The sequence below is a fragment of the Akebia trifoliata genome, chromosome 14 (genome assembly GCF_017979445.1).
Source record: "Akebia trifoliata isolate Shusen 1 chromosome 14, ASM1797944v1, whole genome shotgun sequence".
In the NCBI taxonomy this organism is placed as follows: domain Eukaryota; kingdom Viridiplantae; phylum Streptophyta; class Magnoliopsida; order Ranunculales; family Lardizabalaceae; genus Akebia; species Akebia trifoliata.
In genome coordinates, this window is record NC_141388.1 from 35,521,929 (window position 1) to 35,543,122 (window position 21,194).

General features: G+C 32.5%; 1 protein-coding gene across 1 annotated transcript; it reads right to left on the bottom strand.

Annotated features, from left to right (window-relative positions):
- Positions 1-12,975: 12,975 nt before the first annotated feature.
- LOC147386992 (cysteine synthase-like) lies at positions 12,976-18,719 on the bottom strand. Its single transcript, XM_086423903.1, has 10 exons — positions 18,479-18,719; positions 17,452-17,561; positions 16,478-16,535; positions 16,141-16,404; positions 15,922-16,059; positions 15,315-15,366; positions 15,154-15,203; positions 14,898-14,957; positions 14,365-14,445; positions 12,976-13,368 (listed from the first exon to the last, which is right to left on the bottom strand). The coding sequence occupies exons 1-10, from the start codon at positions 18,686-18,688 to the stop codon at positions 13,279-13,281; spliced, it is 1,113 nt and encodes a 370-aa protein (XP_086280029.1). The 5' UTR covers positions 18,689-18,719; the 3' UTR covers positions 12,976-13,278.
- Positions 18,720-21,194: the final 2,475 nt, after the last annotated feature.

Sequence of the window (21,194 nt, forward strand, 5' to 3'; positions counted from 1 at the left end):
AAACTCGAACAGTACTTCCATCACAAACATGTTCAACAATTCTTTGCATAGGCCTGCCCTTGTTTACATCTAACACACTCATTGCATCGAAGTTACTAGCATCTTGTATTTTGATTTGATGTTTTTTAATCAACATCATTTCATTACTAGTTATGTTATTTCCCATTGCTGGTTGAACTAAAAGAACAACTTATAAGGGATTTTTTATACATCTTATATATGAGATTTTTTAAGTTTTAGCATGTCTGGGATTTTTTATGCATCTTGTATATGAGATTTTTTATAACAGGATTTTTAATGGAACAAGAGATACCAAAATCTCAACAAATCTTCAAAGATACCACTCTCACAAAACTTGTGAAAGCAAAATCTCGTTTTCAATCAATCATATGCAAGACTTACAAAGAAAAAAAATAATGTAAATCGTCTAAAGAAGATCAAGCACTACAAGTAAAATAGATCCATAATATACCACCAAGTGATTCATATCAAGTTATTTTGAATGGTTACTTTAAATATAAATATCTATTCTAGTTTTCAATTTTTAATTTATCTAATTTTTCTTTCAAATTATTACAAAAATCTACAATATCGTCACAAAGATTTTTATATATCTTTTTTTTTCCTCAATAATTTCTTCGGCCTCCTCTACGTTTGTTGATGCATTAGTCTTCAACTCCCCATCCCACATGAAAAAATCACAATCATTTTTTCTTGACTAAAAGAAATTCACATAAAAAGACATAATTTGATTTTAAAAAATCACTTTAAATTACATGCTGATTCAATACAAATAAATTAAACAAAATCTTACAATTAATTTAGGACAATAATAAAAAAAATTATTTTATTGTCATTTTTATTTGATGTGGTAGTTATTGATTTGTAATGTCTACACCCACATCTACACCATTTTAGTCTATCCATCCAAATCCAATATCCACAATCATTTTAATTTTAAACCTGGAAAACACAAATAAAAGAATTCATAAAGTTTCCAATAATTTCTTATCAAAGCATATGTTAAATAATTAAAGTTTATCGCATTTAGACATTTAAGATAATAACGATTTGAATTTTTTGAAGTTCTAGAAATGCATACTTGACAAATTCATTTGCCACTAGCACATAAATTTTAAAATTATATAATATAAAAAGATAAGATAATATAAAATAAAAAAAAAAAAAGAGTTGGGTAAGCATTATAAAACACCAACCAACATAAAAAATTAAAAGGAAATATTATAACTACTCACTAAAAAAAATCAAAATAGATTATTAGATTTCTCAGACATGCCCAAGACAATAAAAATCTCATATACAAGATAAAGCTGACTTTCCATAGATTTTAAAAAGACTCACAATTCTCTTCTTAATACAAATGAGGTATATGTATGTCATTATTATGACAATTTTTTTTCTATATTTTTTGCATTATCTACTTCAGTTTTGGCTTAGACACAGACTGATGTTTCATGGACATAGTCACTTTACTTCCCTTGTAGCTCATCTTTTTTTTTTTTTTTCCAGTAGACGATATTATGCATATACTATTGACAAAATATATGGACGTTAGGTTTACCATCATTGTGAATGATTATGGGTATGTATGTTTGTGAGCATGCATGTTTGTTTACACCATGCATATTTATTATTTATTAGAGAAGTTACGAGAACAATATTGACAAAATATGTAACCAAGAATTCATCATCCTACTGAAAAATAATCTTACATACATGTGGCTAGTTATTGATCTGGACTGCATAACCAAAGGACTAACTCTTGGATTATGTAAAAAGATCATGTTAAAATTTCTTATTGCTTAATTTGTAAATTCTACTCTTAATCATAAACATTTTAGGTCATCGATGGTTAATTAAGATGACCTTCTTTGATACCTATAAGAAGCCAAGCAATTTTAGGAAAATAGGAAAATTCGATAAATAGAAAATATGCGGCATATGCTTCATATGTGTATTATCTATTTAATTTCAAAATTTTGAAAACCTAAAATAGATGGAAATTATTTTTATTTGTTCACACCACAACATGAGAATGAAAAGGTTGAAGTCATAGGCAACAAAATAATTATCTAAGAGCATCTCTAATCGAGCTCTCAATCCGCAAAATAGAAACTTGTCAATGAAAATCCTACTCCAACATATTCTAAAAGGGGTTTATATTCTACAAACTATACTTTGAGTTTCCAAATAAATTTATAAGTCTTTTATACTTTTCAATTGTAATTTTATAAAATTAATATAATTTTCAATCTACAAATCTAACTTTTATAAAGTTGGTATCATTGGAAACTATAGATAGAAAATAACCCAAATATATTCAACTGTAATTTGTTTCCATTTGTCACAGAGCATTTTCTTTTATCTTATTTTCTCTCTTCCTCCATACAAGTGTGATCAATGAACAATAGTTTATTCGGATTTTATGAGTGGGGACTTGAAACTGAATTTAAAAAGAGAATCAAATATTATATAATATTTTAATTATTATTTATCTCAAATATCTCACAAATGTTGAACAAATATAGGGAGGAATCAACGACACAATTAATCAATGGAAAACAGAGAAGAAGTACATTTACTGAATTTTTGAGTTGGATGATTTCGAAGAGGTGTTTACAATTACTCATAGTTTCAATTGAAACTCTACGCATGTGAGTTTATTAATCTTTGAATGCGATCTACACCGTCTATCATCTTTTTATCCGATGACTATGTGGATTTGTGGATATATGAGTTGCTTTATGTGTATATGGATCCCAACCCTATATATATATATATATAGGGTTGGGATCAAATGGTAATTTTTATTTGACAATCCAATTGAGAGACATTTATCTTATATGGGTTAGAAGTTTTGGAATGAACAAAAAATCAACCTATTCTGAAACTTCTAACCCCATTTTACAAGTTAAACGTACAAATTGACAGTCGATGATTCTTCAACTTGTAAAAACATGACTTTGGATAAAGTGAAACTGAGGATCATGATTCATTTAACTGGCCCCTTTAATTGTCAATATGATATGTAAGCCCGTTTAGTAATTAGGGCTAGGCCATGATATGGATTGGATATTCTTGGTTGATGCATCCATAAGGACCAACTGTACGTATCTCAATCCATATTTGGATTCTACTGGTCAAGTCACGTGTCTATCTACACACGTACAACATATTAGTTTCTATCCCATCATGTAACGTCCAACCTTTCCAAATCATTGGGTTAGTTTATTTGGTTATGAACTCATATTTATCATGTTCTGATATTGGGAATCGAAATGGAGGCCTTTCTATAATGTATTTTTCGTTTTAGTTGTTGATGCGTGATAGTGGGCTCAATGGGATTTGAACCTAGGCCGTGGGATCAACACTCCACACACTTATACCAACTTAGCTTAGTTGGCACCTTCTTTCTTTAATGTACTTGTTCGAGAAAGAATTGGATCTTTCATGGTTGGTCGTCCTGAAAAATCTATTGAAGATGCCAATTGCAACACGTATTGAACAAATTTATTTCACAAATCCAATCACAAGAGATTGTTATTATACACCACTCATCATGTGCATAATATAATATTCCAATCACCATATATTAATAGGTTGGTCTCAACACAACTCATGGTTATAAAATTGCATGACAATGCCAATGACATCAGGCTTATACAACTCATTTAATAAATGATAACTACACACCACAACCAATCAAATAATATCAACTAACAACACTATTACAACTTCAATGAAGACCCACAACTATTTTCAACGAATCTATAAACAATGACATTTATTAGACACAACAACGAACCATTATACCAGAGATCTTGGGTTGGCCAAACGAATAATAACGTTCATTCATTCCATTGTCCAATTTATTCAAAGCTAAATCTTTTGTCATTGGGAGTGAAGTCATTTCTACTTTTACTACATCAATCCAAATTCTTTTACATCTTCCTCTTGTTATGTAAATGTCTTGTATTCTGTTGTGTTACGCAAATCACCTCGGCCCGAATTTTTTAAGGGGTATGAAAAGGGCAATTGTGTAATATTTTCTTAAGGAGGGTTTCTGTTGTGCGGAGTTTTACATGTTTTAGTAACTCTCGGTTATATAAATATAAATTTTTAAGGCTGTAAAACTTATAAGAAAATAGTGATTGTTCTTGTTGTATTTCGTGGACACAAGTAAACTATCGAACCACGTAAATCCTTGTGTTTTGTGTGATTTGTTATCTTTTAGTATTTCAATTATTTCACACCTCACTTTTTTAAGATGTTCAACTTGAATATTTACTCTTATTAGGGTTGTAATCAACCATCATTAAATATGCTCAAACCATCTTCTATTGACTAGCTTTAAGTTTAACATTTATTGAAGTTATTCTTTGATCTTCTCATTTTTCTCTCTATTTTATGTTGTTTCTCGTAAGGCTAATGCCTCCATGTGAAGTGCAAAGTACAACTCAAGCAATTATTCGTTATCTTGCATTCACTTCAATGGAAATACATTTTCTCTTATCCATTACCCCAAGTATTCCTAAAAGTTCACTTGGATTGTGAATCTATGCCAAAAACAAAACAAAAAAAAGTTGTGCCCAAGGATACCCTTAAACCATCGATAAAAAATTGAAGCCCAGTTAATTCTTAATTCGTCAATTGAACCAAAATTTTCTTAAGGGTATTTTTGTACTTTCACCGTAACATGTAAAATCAAATTGGGTTGATCTTGGACTTATCCATAAGGAACAGAATCCACAGTAAGAATCAAATTACCCAAACCCAATCCCATAACAATGGATCAAGTCAAATCCAATTTGACATAGTTTAAACAAAATATATCTTAGGGCTTAGACCCATAGCTCAGTTGATTTGACACATAGCAAATCAACTTTGAGGTCGTGGGTTCGATTCCAGCTTACACATCAATATATATATATATATATATGGACAGCGTTATTACGACCCCCATTACGACCCCCTTTGTGACTCACCGTTTGTCTTATATGGGCAAAAATGTTTGGAATGGGCTGATTTTTTGTGAGGATGATCTCTGTGATGAGGGGATCATCCTGGCAAAAAATCATCCCATTCCAAAACTTCTAACCCCATCAAAATTGATTTACAAAAATTGGACGGTCTGTAATTTTTTTAACAAAAATCGGACGGTCTAGAAGTTTTGGAATGGGATGAATTTTTTCCAGGATGATCTCCTCACCATAGAGATCATCCTCACAAAAATCAGCCAATTCCAAACATTTTTGCCCATATAAGACAAAATGGTGTGTCGCAAAGGGGGTCGTAATGAGGGTCGCAAGAACGCGACCCTATATATATATATATATATATATATATATATATATATATATATATATATATCAAGTCGAATCCAATTTGACATAGTTTAAACAAAATATATTTTAGGGCTTAGACCCATAACTTAGTTGGTTTGACACATAGCAAATCAACTTTGAGGTCATGGGTTCGATTATATATATACATATATATGTTTGGGGTTCTCAGAAGAGGTTAAAGAGACAAAGATAGTTTGATCATTTGCAATCATCTCTCATTGAAGAACAAAATCAAGGTGGGTATCGTCAGTTTGAAAATGCAAGGATATCTTAAACATTCACCAATAGTGGGAGAGGTGTCTCTTCCCTTGTTAGCAATCTCCCCTTTAATTCTTGAAAAGTTCACAAATTTTCATTTTTTTTCAATGAAAGTATTATTCTCCAGATTATTGAACTATTTTGAATAATTTATGGATTTTAAGTTTGAAAAGAATAAAACATAATTTTAACAAATGTTATGACTTTTATGATTTTTTATGAAACTTGGTGAAAAAAAAAATGTTAAACTTGTTGTATGTTACAAACTGTAACCTTGTAAGTTGTGAAATGTAACACAAGCTGACTTTGAAGCGCCTACACTTCAAAATTTTGGAGGAATCCACATTTTTACGTGACAAATGTCCCTTTAATCTTTAAAAAAAATAATGACACAACCCTCTACATTTATTTGAGATATACCTTAATTTTCCAAATTGACAATTTGTCCCTTGACTTTTAGTCTTCTTATAAATGGAACAATTACCTTAATGTCCCCATTAGCACCATCATTATTATTATCACACCATCACTATTAACATTATTATGATATGGCTGGATTTTTGGTTTTTGAATTTTGTGAAATGAAACGGATAATATACACATGAAGCATATGCCGCATATTTTTCATTTATCGAATTTTTGGGTGAATTTTAAAATCAGATTTTTACAATCCAAAATCGAATATAACTCGAATTAATTTTTCATGAAATAAATTTTTACCATATTCCAAATTGTTAACAAGGCTCTAATCCACGCTACTTTTATTTATATTTTAGAGTGGACCAGCATAATTGGGTAACTTCAACCACATATTACAACTACCGTCCAAACACGTGTAACATATTATGGAGTTTTGATGCTTTTGAAAACCACCATTTGTTTTCCGTTTGTCCTATATGGCTTAAAAGTTTTGAATTTGACTTATGCCACGACTCTTTAGTTATTTCATTAGCATTCTTAGTCATGGTAAAAGATAAAAATAAAATATTTTGATTTCAAATCCGTAATAAAATGCTCATATGTCATTTGAACAATGTTTTCCCTACCTTCAATTATGTAAAAAGTCATAAAGTCACGGATCATGATTTGTATTAGCTAGACAGCTAAAATATTGTTAGCTTACCCTTATATTAATATTATTTACACGTCATTTAAAAGAAATTTTGAAATAAAATATTTAAATATATGGATATAATACGAAAAAATGGCAGGTATTTGCACACGAAAAAAAAAAACTTGAATTAATCATTTTTTAATACTTACAAAAATGATCATATACTCAAATTTATATATATATATATATATATATATATATATATATATATATATATATATATATATATATATATATATGTTTAAGGAAGTGTTCAGAGGCCCTAAAGAGAACTAAACATTTTTCAAAATAGGGGTTAGAAGTTTTGGAAGGGGCCGATTTTTGGTGAGGATGATGAAATGATCATCCTTGCCAAAAATCAGCCCAGATCATCATCACCAATAATCGGCCCATTCCAGAACTTCTAACCCTATTTTACAAGTTGAAGAATCTTGGATCATCCGATTTTTGTAAACAACTTTTGATGGGGTCAGAAATTTCAGAATGGGTGATATATATATATATATAAATGCCGATATCTATCTTAATAATTCCCTCAAAATTTAAGATTAAAAGCACCAATCAAATTAATTTTGAGCATAGTAGGATGATATATATAAAACAAGTGAACCCATAAAAAATAAAAATTAATTTTAAAAATGCCACGTGGCATTTAGAGGGGGTTGTGGGGTCAGTTGATATTGAATGATCAATGGGAAATGAAACCATTTTCAACTTCGGCTCTTAATGTTTTGGTGGGCACTTCTGTACTGTCCTAATAGAAAAGTCTTGTCTCTTCGTTTGCTCTTTTGTTTTAATTGATTGAGTGGCGGCAACGGGACTGTCATTATAATGGTCTTTATGGGTTTACCTGCTTACCCGATAAGATTTGGAATAATTAATCCGGTTACGGCCCTACCCTATATCCGATTCTGGACCACATAACCGACATAAATAATAAACAGTGAGGTCATTCAAATCGGTTGGATCGGATCTAACTATATTCAGATCCAGACCCAAATCATATCATACTAAAACAATGTGAAAAAAAAAATCCATATTTGACAGTTCATGGTCGTCGAATTTCATAAAATTCAATGGACCAAGTCTTTTTTTTCGTCAAATTTTTCATTATCAATTTTTTTCTCGACAGATAAAACCATCAAATTATTGGAGTATTGAAAAAAATTCGACGGCTCAAAACTGTTGAATCTGGTGAATATAAAAAATTTTATAGCCCCAAGTCATAGAAATTCGATTTCTAAAATTTGTGGGTGTTGACTCATCAAATTTTCCAATTTTCGCGTAGTGTAAGTAGGCCCATATCCAAACCCATCGCGTCGGTTGGTCTAATCAGGTTGGGAAAACTTACGATTCAAGAAAGTTGTATTATGTTCGATAATGTCAGGTCAAGGGATGTTAAATTATCTTCGACCTTTTAAAAAAATAAAATTTGGACCTGTTCCAAGGAATCAAACCGGCTAAATTCAACTATTGGATTGTTAGTAATTCGAGTCAAGTTTTAACCTATTTTATGCCCAAAATGTGGACTAACTTAGTCGTGCCACCCTTACTAATGCTCGTGGGACCTATGTGAACTATCATGTTTGGTCAAATAAGGCCTCAGTCCTCTAGGGTTCATGTTTTAACAAAATAAGAACTTTTTTCAGGCCTCTTCTAGAATCCATAGGCCATACAATCATGTTTATAGATGCCAAGTGAGGGCTCCTCCCATTGTAAACTTGTAAAAAAAATCTTTTTCATTTTTCTTTTAAAATCTATCATCTACAATATTCAACCTTTATAGTAAAGTAAGTTTGATCTATTTAACTTCATCTTCAATTCATTATAGTCTTCAAATTCTAATCTCTTATAGAAAAACTTAGATACTTTTCTTTTTTAATAAAAAAAAATCTTATATTCATCTTCTATTTCAAAATTCCAATCATATTTTTAGGCTTAAAGGTTAAAGTAAATTAATCTTAAGGTTGAAAATTAGGATAAAATTTTTTACCCAACAGATAAAAAATGATTGAGTTTGGGAAGAGAAATCAAAGGATTTTTAATTTCAAGTTGAAAACAAGGGTATTAAAACCATCTTGCATTTTCTTTTGGAGACGACTGGGATCAAGAGAGTATATAGGTGTATTGATGGTTTTTAATTTGATGACATTGCCTCCCTTTACATAGGTTTTCTCTCATAGACTAATGACAAATGACCTAAAGGCCCTTTAATTTCTTCAACCTCTAACCAAAACCCTTGAATGTTCTCCCAAAAATCGGTCATCTTCAACCTCGCCACCCCCTACAAAAAAATAAAATATAAAAAATCTTGACTCCACCCAAGCATGGAGGTACAGTGGGGATTCTTTTGGCTTTGTCAAAAAAGCATTTTTTAAAAAATAAAGTCTGATTTTGAGTCCATTAGTACTAAGACTTGACCCAAATCATAATCGAAAGAACTCAAAACCCTAAATAGTAGGGTAAGGGAGTCCACTTATTACGAGGGTAAAAATCCTATCAATAGTTAGATGTGTGTGGTAAGAGATTAAAGGTCCAATGGGTTTTCTTTCCATGTCAACTTCATTAATTTGTTGAGGTGCATACATATCAAACCTAGATGACTTTCAATTTTTGCTAGGTATGTATATAGGGTTGGGATGAAATGGTAATTTTTATTTGACGATCAAATTGAGAGTCCTTTGTCTTATATGGGTTAGAAGTTTTGGAATTAACAAAAAATCATCCCATTCTGAAACTTTTAATCCCATTTTACAAATTAACGGTAAAAATTGATAGTCGATGATTCATCAACTTGTAAAAACATGACTTTGGATAAAGTGAAATGGAGGATCATGATTCATTAAACTAACCCCTTTAATTGTCAATATGACATGTAAGCCCCTTTGGCAATTAGGGCTAAGCCATTATATGGATTGTATATGGGTCAATTATTGGTAGATGCATCCATAAGTACCAACTTTACGTATGTCAATCTACACAAGTACAACTTATTAGTTTCTATCCCATCACATAACGCCCAACCTTTCCAAATCATTGGATTAGTTTATTTTGTTTATGGACTCATTACATGATGTCGGGAATTGAATTGGAGGCCTTTCTAGAATGTGTTTTTTGTTTTAGTTGTTGTTCCGTGATGGTAGGTTCAATGGGATTTGAATCTAGGCTGTGTGATCAACACTCCACACGCCTTTACCAACTTAGTTTAGTTGGCACTTTCTTTCTTTAATGTACTTGTTCGAGAAAGAATTGGATCTTTCATGATTCATCTTCTCGAAAAATCTGTTGAGGATGCCAATTGCAACACGTACTGAACAAATTTATTTCGCAAATCCAATTGCAAGAGATTGTTATTATACACCACTCATGTGCATATATAATATAATATTCCAATCACCATATATTAATAGTTATAAAATTGCATGACAATGCCAATGACATGTGGCTCACTACAACTCATTTAATAAATGATAACTACACACCACAACCAATCAAACAATATCAACTAACAACACTATTACAACTTCAATGAAGACTCACAATTATTTTCAACGAATTTATAAACAATGACATTTATCAGACACAACAACAAACCATTATACCAGAGATCTTGGGTTGGCCAAACGAATAATAATGTTCATTCATTCCATTGTCCAATCTATTCAAAGCTAAATCTTTTGTCATTGGGAGTGAGGTCATTTCTAGTTTTACTTCCTCAGTCCAAATTCTTTTACGTCTTCCTCTTGTTTATAAAATGTCTTGTATTTTGTTGTGTTATGCAGAGCACCCCAACCTGAATTTTTTAAGGGGTAAAGACAATCATGTAATATTTTCTTAAGGATTTTTCTTTTTTGTTGGGGAGTTTCTATTTTGGAGAGTTTTACGTGTTTTAGTAACTCTCAACTATATAAATAGAGATTTTTAAGACTATAAAACTTATAAGAAAATAGTAATTGTTCTTATTTTGTTCCGTGGACATACGCACACTATCGAACCACGTAATGAGTTTTGTGTAATTTGTTATCTTTGGTATTTCGATTCTTTCACACCTCTCACTTTTTTAGGATGTTCAACTAGAATATTTAAGGTTGTAATCGACCATCTTTGAACATGCTCAAACCATCTTCCACCGACTACCTTCTAGTTCAACATTTATTGAAGTTATTCTTACATCTTCTCATTTTTTTTCTCTCTATTTTATGTTGTTTCTCGTAAGGCTAATGCCTACATGTGAAGTGCAAAGTACAGCTCAAGCAATTATTCGTTATCTTGCACACTTCAATGGAAATACATTTTCTCTTATCCATTACCCCATGCATACCTAAAAGTTCATTTGGATTGTGAATCTACGCCCAAAAAAAAAAAACAAAAAAACAAAAACAAAAGTTGTGCCCAAGGATATCCTTAAACCATCGATAAAAAATTGAAGCCCAATTAATTCTTAATTCGTCGGTTGAACCAAATTTTCTTAAGGGTATTTTTGTACTTTCACCATAATATGTAATGCACTTCTTTGGCGAGTATGTATATTCTGTGAAAGGGTGTAATTTATAACAGAGAGTTCTATCTTCATAGTGGAATCAATGTGAATCTGTAGACGTATCTCAATCTTGACAGAACAGCATAAATCGTTGTGTTCCTTTGTGTGCTTGCATGTTTGTTTATTTCTTCTATGTTGTTCTTGGATCGATTTTGTTAAAGAGCATACCAAACATATCAAATTGCATTGTAACATTACATGGGAAAGAAAATGGTGTATGTTCCCAATTATAATATGCAGTTTCCTAAATAAATCTAATTAATAACAACTATTCCAACCTCAATATGTCAATAGGTTTGTTTCAATACAACTCCTTGTCATAAGTTACAATGATAATGATATTAGGCTTGCCACAACTCCTTAATTAATTAAAGAGTCATGTTGGAGTGACCTCAAGATTGTACCTCATATCGCACAAACTGACATGAAAGTGTGTAAGAACCATAGATGCTTTTGACTCGTATCTCGGTGAAAGGCATCTATGGTTCTTGCATACTTTCACATCATAGTGTACTTCAGCATTATTCTAAATGAAAACTACAGCCACAACCATTCAAACAAGATCTACTAAAAATGTTTTTCATTAGTTCTCATGAGGTAGATAAATAAATCATTTATGATGGTTTTAGAAGCCATTTAATTTTAAAATATTAATATTGATAATTTGCCAACCTAACTTGGGTTGGGCTTGGGTTGAGCATCTCATGCCCAAGGCCCAATCGGTCGGATTGGGCGCTTGAACAGATTAGTGTTTGTCAAGTGCGGGTGGGGTACGGGTTGATCCCCAACCCGCCCAAATAGCAACCTTAATACGTTCGGCTGAGAAACCTGAGATGCACACCAAGAGTTTTAACCGATGGATACAACCTGAAATCAAATCCATTCCAATTTGATAACTTCTGCTCTAGATCAAAGATTGAGATTCTGATGTGTAGGGCTGTCAATGGATCCGGTCATAAATAGATTCGGTTGATCTTGGACTTATCCATGAGGAACAGAATCCATCAGTAAGAATCAAATTACCCAAACCCAAACCCAATCCCATAACAATGGATCAAGTCGAATCCAATTTGACATACAAACAAAAGAGAAACTTCATATGTTTAAGCAAAATATATTTTTGGGCTTAGTTGGTTTGACACATAGCAAATCAACTATAGAATAGTCCATCAAACGGTTTGATCAGACCTGAAATGCGATCTAATTAAATAAGAGAGCTTCTATTGCCTCACCAACTTTTGCTAACACCACCCCAAGATGTGTGCTAATATTTTGGTAAAATTACATATGAATTGGGATAGTGTTGGAAAATTTTGGTGTGGCAATAGAAGTTCTCTTCAATAATTTATTATTTTCTTAATGAATTATAAAAGTTGATAAGCTATTATTAATCCCATAATTTTTTTTATTTTTTATTTTTTTTATCGTAAGCCTATTTTTACTGAACTGACGATATTTGAACCCAGGTCTCAAGTATCATAACCCAAAAGACTTTACCAACTAAGCTAGGTGACATCTGCATCAATCCCATAGTTGGTCCATATTATTGTACAATTGGATTAGCTCATCATGATCTTAATATGGGCCCTAGCACCGAGAGAGCGTATAAAATGAGAGCAGAGTTTCAATGTGATTTCTTTCTATTTTTTTTATTTTTTTTTATTTTGGGCTTAATCATTGTAATTTAACAACATCCATAAAAAGAATATTTAATCAAACACAAATTTTCAGTTATCCTAGCACACTAACATAACACACATTTCTTCATGAATTGAAGATTCTTGAGCTGTGCTGTGAAAAATTGAAATTAGAAAAAAAAAAAAATTGAGAAACAAATCTAACAAATACAAAAATTAGTTTAGGGAAGAAAGTTCAGGATCATATACCGCAAAATCTCTTTGTGCTTCCATTCTTCAATCTCATCGATCCTGTTAGGTGGTCATTGGTCACTGATTGCACAAGGCATGAAGAAGAATCCACGGCGGGATGAAGTTGGGCGATCATTTCGGTGTCATCTTCTGAACTTCTTCATGGATAGAATGGAAAAGAACAGTTGGAATATATCTCTCACCAAAGCTCGGGAATACAACCTTCGACATTCAAAGCCACCACAAAGAAAGAAAGAACGCAAGATTCAGAAACAACAATGATAAAGTGGTTTTATCCCAACCCAAAGATTCAGGTCAACTAAAAGAAATGTCCCTCCATTCCACTCCATCCAAAGCCAAGACATGAGAATAGAAAAATAGTTATCTTTCTCCTTACAAAATATGAGCCCCATTTGAATCATCTAACCCCATCAAATATGGCATTAAAGTTACTAGTGAAATATAAATGACGAACTTGTAAACACTTTTCATAAGGTTAGAAATATCAAAATGGACTGAAACTTATCTCCATCTAGGTCCTATGAATGCAGATAGACACATGTTATCCGTTTGGTAAATTACAAAGATTTAGTACCACGAACATTCATCCAAGGGTTTAACAACCCGCCATTTACCAAGGGGGGAAAGGGACCTTTTTCAACCATCTCAATCATCTTTTCCTGTGAAAACTCTTGCCTTTTTTTTCCTCTTTCCAAAATAATGAGAAAAAATGGATGGTTACGGTCGCCCAAATGAGTCATTTGTTGGCATAAATATAGAACCCTTGGAATGTGGGCCAACCTAGACATGTCATCATCTTACATTTCTTGAGTAAGAAAATTTTATTGAGAATATATACATATTCATAAATTTGCATTTGTGCATTTTATTATTTGAGAGGAAATTACTTAAAAAATTATGTATTTTGCCAAAGTTACTCACATTTGCTATTTACTTACCCTTCCTATGAACCTACATTCAACTCAAGGGCATTAAGGTAAATTCATCAAATTATCTGTACAACGACCTAATATCAGACGACAGTTTTTGTAAGAAAAGAATTATGCAATAAGGTATATACCCATTTCTATAAATATTATAAAATCATGGCTGGTTCAGTAATTTTAGATATTTTCCCAAGATTTTATTTTTTGTTTGTGGGCTGGTGCTAATGAGGAATAATCAAAATCAAGACACCAAGTAAAAATGTTTCCATACCGTAATAAGTTTTCCAGCATTTTCAGGTCTTTTTGCTATACAAATGGCAGCGGCTGCAGCAGCTCCCGAAGAAATGCCAACCTACGGAACAAAGCAACAGTTCAATAATCATCTAAACTAACTACAATCCCGTCACGTACATTACGTAATAATCAGCAACTAATCAAAAAATTCAACATCAAAATAGGAAACTTCTTTATGGTAAATCGTAAAACAGATGAGTTCCCAACTTTTGTTCTTATTATTTTCTTAGTTGATTCATGTATTAAATGTTGACATAACTTTTATCAAGTTTTAAATTTTTTTTTTATAGAAAAATCCAATGCTTTAATCCATAGTGCTTCGAGGTCATTAATTACCAATCCGATGCTTCAATTCACATATCTTGTCTTGATTGTGCGGCACTCGAAAAGTGCACTTCCACTTTAGACAATCAACTTGGATTACAATTATTATTATTATTATTTCTTTTTTCTTTTTTTTTTTTTCGGTGGGGGTGAGGGGGAGGGGGAGGGAGGGTGGATTGCACTCACCAGCAAACCTTCCTCTAGTGCCAATTTCCTTGCCATTTCAACCGCTTCTTCAGTGGTAACCTACACGTTGGAGATTAACACATCAATACCAACATGTTTAATTAACTAAATCCACTAGCAATTAGACTAGACTTATTGGGAGTGTTTCATTTCCAAATATCATGCTAAGATGTCTAAGTTCTTAGACATCTCAACTAATTATACAAAAGGGCCAAAAAAGGCAATCATTCGGAAAAAAAATAAAATGCTTCTTTACCTTTACAACCTCATCAAGCAGTTTAACATCCAAAATGCTCGGTACATAACCTGCACCAATACCTTACATGAGATTAGCGGTAAAGCAACAGAGTGCCTAGGATCTCAAAGAAACGGATTAGTAGGAATCATAAAGTACTGAATTGTATTGATTTCCTTCACCTGGGCTTTCCCCAGAGATTACGCTAGTCTCAGCGGGTTCTACTCCAACTACCTAGGCAAAAAGAAACATGTGAAGATTCGAAACTTAAGCTACTAAACCCAAATAAGAAAATATATAAAGAGTGAAAAATGCAACACAGGGAATACATGAGCATGTGCAAACGTACATGTATCGAAAGGGCTTATCTGTAATTTAAAACATTGATTGGAGGGTGTATATTACGTCACAAAAAGGGTATTTTTGTAATTTTGAAAACTATTTTTAGGATCGTGAGCCACAGTTTTCTTGGTTCCTGACCAAAATGACCCTAGTTATATTAAGTTTAAATGTAAAAGTGGGGGTATTTGTGGGATCCAAAATTTGGTGTGAACTCTGCATTCTCTCATTATAATAGTAAAGATGAATCAATGACCATCTCAAACCAGATTTAGTAGGTATCTTGATTTCTTAGAGCTCAAGAAAATCTAAAAAACTCTAAAGAAAAAAGAAAAAAAAGGAAATCAACCAAGAAGTCAAAGAATAATGAAGAAACAAGTGATGCTGAACCTGTCATGATATCCACTCTTAACATTATGAAGTTCCATAAAAGGGGAGACTAATTTGAACCTTAATATCTTTGTTCATCATTTTCAAGTAACGCCCCGTGCCCGTGACAGTACCACCAGTACCAATTGCCGCAACAAATATGTCAGCGCTACCCATAGTATCCTCCCATATTTCTGGGCCTGTAGTTTCAAAGTGAATCTGTAGTTCATCCAAAAAAGAAAACTTAAACAGACAATAAATAAATTTATTTTTACATAAAAATAACAGAACAGAATCTACCTTTGTATTAGCCGGATTATCAAACTGTTGAAACATGTATGTATTTGGTGTCCTCTGAACAATTTCTTTAGCTTTATCTACAGCCCCTTTTAGTCCTTTTGTTGGATCTGTCAAAATAACATCCGCTCCAAATGCACGAAGAAGAACTCGTCTCTCTAGATTTATGGATGCGGGCATGGTTACAATAAGTTGATATCCCTTGGTTGCGGCAGCAAAAGCAAGACCAACTCCGGTATTTCCACTTGTTGGTTCCACTAAAATACTCTGTATAAACCCAAAGAAAAATAAATTCATACTACATATTAGAAAGTCTGAGAAAGAGAAGAATATAGCCAACCTTGCCAGGAGAAATAGCTCCACTTTCTTCAGCCTCAGATATCATACTATATCCGATTCTGTTTTGTAAATCATTGAAGAGCAGATAATCTGTTACTATTTATAAATAGTGAGCTATTACTTGATAAATAGTTACAAGTTTCTCCAATCCAAATTTTTTAAAAGAGTCGTGATCTAGAACGGTGTCCCATTCCAATAGCAATGTGCGGTGTCTATGAAGCACATTTTTTTATTGGAGTTTAAATACATCGGACTGTGTGCTATGTATGAAACGGCTTGGTTAGGAGCCCTACGTGTTTTAAACTCCAACAAAAACTTGCCATGTAGACACCGTACCTATATTATAGGATTGGGACACCGTTTTGGATCCCGATTCATTGTTTAATAGGAGAACCACTATGGTATCCAGACAATTCAAGATGGATGGCATACCGACGTCAGTGACTCAATTTTTCTTAAGTGCAAATGTCATATTCATGACGTATCTTGGTCATATATTTCCATTCTCAGCTAACATGGATGATCCAAATCTTGGAAGTCCATATGTCAGAACTGCACCAATAATATTCCTAACCATCCGATTCATCATCATAGAAGACTTATCCCAAAGATTTGCGATCGGCTAAATGAATCTTGTTCCTCCACTCAACTTTGTGCAGACCCACGTCTTTTGTCATTGAAAGTGTGGCATTCTCTACCACAATCCACGTTATTTTGGGTTTTACTCTCTCATTGTTGGCATTCTAACCATCTGATTGCATTCATAATTTTGGAAGCCACCCAAATCAATAAATATTGTTTGAGTTTTGATCACGGTCCATCCTCTAGTTGGTCCAACAAATAAAAAAATTGGATCGACAGCAGATATCGGTTTAGCAGATAATAGCCAACTACATCATTTATTAAATGTTGTACAACTCCATAATGTCTTTAAATGTTAAAGTAAAATATCACCATATTCTTACAGAAATTTACCTATCCTTGACACTTCGGCAAGGTTCCATGGACTCAAGCTTTGCAGCAACATTTGCAACACAACCCTCCACAACTTTGTTGAGATATATCATTGGCGTTCTCCCAATCAACTATATCAAAAATTTCAAGCAGCTAAAAATAAGTTGCAGCTTTGAACCTTACTTAAAATACTAGAAACGAACAAAAAAAAGGCGCAATTTAGACAATGAGTCATTAATTACCAATTAGAACTTCTAACACAATTCCCATGCAAGAGGTCAAACCCACTTGAGTATCCATATCATCACTATGAAGCAAACAATCCTAGAAAACTCTAGCTAAGTTTATCCTTAATATATCCACAAAATACTTTCATTTGGGAACATAAATAATTTTTATTTTCTTTACAAAACAGACATTTCTAGTAATATACTGAACATGGTATTAAACATCACTTCCATAAAAAAATTAAGAAATTTTCTCTTATAGTACTATAAATTGCGATATGTATTGATGTGAATCCACCTTCATTTCCATTAAAATTGAAATTTCGGACCCCATTTGAGAAATATAAAGAAAACCCAAACCAATATGAATCCAACTTCATTTTCAGAAAAATAGAAATTTCAGACCCCACTTGAGAAAAATAAAGAAAACCCAAACCAATATGACTCCACCTTCATTTCCATTAAAGTTGAAATTTTCATGTACTATATGAAAAATAAAGAAAAAAAAAAAAACAAAGAAATAGTTTCGACTTCAAAACCAAACAATTCCTTCATTAAGATGAGAATAATTCAAATATCCATTTCAACGATTTGAGAAAAATAAAGAAAACCCAAAAAAATATGAATCCACCTTAATTTCCATTAAAACTGAAAATTTCATGTACCATATGAAAAAATAAAGAAAACCTAAATAAAATTCGCATAGTTTCGACTTGGAAACCGAACAATTCCTTCATTAAGATGAGAATAATTCAAAGACCCACTTCAAATTTTCAAGAAATGAGACGTACAGAAGTAACAAATGTGGATGAAAATCGAACCTGAGTTACGTCTTCTGCGATGTTGACCGTCTCCAGTTCCTCTCTGGTGTGGAGAGAAATGGTTTGCGCAGAAACAACAGAGATGGGTCTTCTCCTTGAAGAAAAGCTTTTAAAGGATAAATTGGCGGGTAATTTGAAGGAGACAAAGCAAAGGCGACGAGAAGGAGAAAGGAGTGGAGAAGAAAAAACTTGAAGAGGAGATACCGCCATTGCTGAGGTTTTGTGAAGGTTTAACTTGTTTTATCCGATTTAAGTGCATAAATATAAGAGAGATGCTACTGCCACACCAAATTTGTGAATGCCACACCAAGTCTTATGTTAAATCACCACAGAATTGCACACAGTGGGGTGGCGTTAGTAAAAGTTAGTGTGGAAATAGCAATTCCTATGTGAATCTCCATTTCGAGCCCTGAATATGACGAAATTCCGAGTTAGATATTTTAGAAAAATCCTGGGGACTTTGTTTTTCACTGTGATTCTCACTGTGTTCATGTGATCATCATAGATGTGTTTCATTAAGATACGAGTAAAAAGCATCTATGGTTATGTGGGCACCTCCATTTTAAATCCCAAAACATGCATTTGTCATTTTTATAACCTACCATCTCTTGAGTTCGTCATTCTTAATATCTTCGAATTTGTGGATATACCAGATAATTCATTGATTATAAAAGTGGTGAATTCACTGATTATAAAAGTGGTGAATTCACTTGAAATCAAGGTTTCAAAGTTCTTCTGAGATCGAGATGTATCGCCCGAGTCGTCTCGATATCAAGCATAGATGAGACGTACAGACAAGTCAATGTATTGGATAAGATTTAAAACCTCTTGTTTATTTTTCTCATTTTTGAACGAGACGTCTCAAATGCATTGGAAAACTTGTCCGAGATGACTTGGTATTAAGCATAGATGAGACAAGATGCGAAACCAAGTTTTAAAATCATGCATGAATTGCAGTTTTGGAATTAAAATGAACAGTATACCGAAATCGAAATTTGGACATAAGTTGAGCACGTGTTGGGGAAAATCCCCAAAAGAATTGCACACCGTGGAGTTGGCATTAGCAAAAGTTGATGTGGCAATAATAGCTCTAATATATAAATATATAAGTATCCCCATCTTAGGTGAACTTAATCTATTTATACCGCACGTACCATCTCAACTTATAACGTGTTACAACATTTAAGTAGTCACATTTCTGTGGAGAGACATATAGAGATTCAAAGTCATGACCCGGACTAGTCCCAAGTGGGTTCATATATAAATATAATGATTCTGTACACATGAGAGTTGTATTACAATCAGACTCCTAGTTTTCCTGTACACAGGATGGCTGACATTTTAGGCTCACTAACAAATGAATGTTTGGTTTGACAACTATAATCTAATGCATCGAAATTTTCTCAGTAAACATTTTCTTTCTTAATAGTCCCTCAATCTTTTTTCCCCAAATTCACTCGATAAAATTTTCCAAATCACGCACTCTCGATCACGTCACTCCTAAGGTCTTCAACATGGATAAGTTAACACATTTGATGAAAATCTTTAACAATCAATTCGCTTAGATATCGTACACATAATTCTATTATACTCTAATATTTATATTATTAAATAATTTATTAAAATATAGATTGAATATCTTTGCCTTCGTTCTCCCTCCTATTATCAGGCCACTTTTAGATTTCCAATATATCCTTTAAAAGGTTTATTTTGAAGACTTCTTTTACTATTTATTAATGACTTTTGTGGCAATTGCTTTTTTGCCATGTTCGTGAGATAAATCCCGATTATTAGGCAATTGTAGTCCAACAATAATATGACAATTACAGTGATTTCAAGGACTTGGGGATATAGCCACAAAATTCATCTAGTTTCCAATAAAATTGACAAAAAAAGAAATTGTAGATTCAGGATTTGAGCAGTTTAGCCAACGATTAATCGAATAGATTGTTAATTCATGATTCACCAATTATTTTATTTTTTTAGATGCAAACAAATTCAAAGTCTAATCACAATCCATCACCACAACCCTCTAGATTTCAACGGTAAAAAATAACTTGCATTTTAATTTTTTTTTATTTATAAACCATGAATCTTGTAGATCTATGCACTCTTGTGTTCGATTTTCAATTTTCTATTTATCGAAGATTTCTACCAAAGACAATCAATTTCTCATTTATTTCTATAATTTTTTTTAATCATTTATACATTCTCATAATCTTGATACATTTCTTGTTCATAACTAAATTGTAGCAAGGAAAATTTGGATTTCACGGAATTCCAAAAATTTTAAAGTTTTGTTCATAAAATTTACTCGATGTCGAACCTTGACACTAAAATGTATTATAGAGTCGAGACCATAATCACAAAGTCAAAGCATGAGCTTAAAACGGGAAAAAAAAAAGATAAAAATATATTAAAAGTAATGAAAAAAAAAATTATACATAGGGTCACGTTCAGAGGCTAACTTTTTGGCAAAACATTTTTCAAAACATGAGTTAGAGGTTTTGGAATGGGCTGATTTTTGGTGAGGATGATCTCTACGGTGAGGAGATCATCCTCACCAAAAATCAGCCCATTCCAAAATTTCTAACCCATGTTTACAAGTTGAAAAATCGTGGACCGTCCATTTTTTGTAAACTATTTTTGATGGGGTTAGAAGTTTTGGAATGGGCTGATTTTTAGTGATGATGATCTCCTCACCGTAGAGATCATC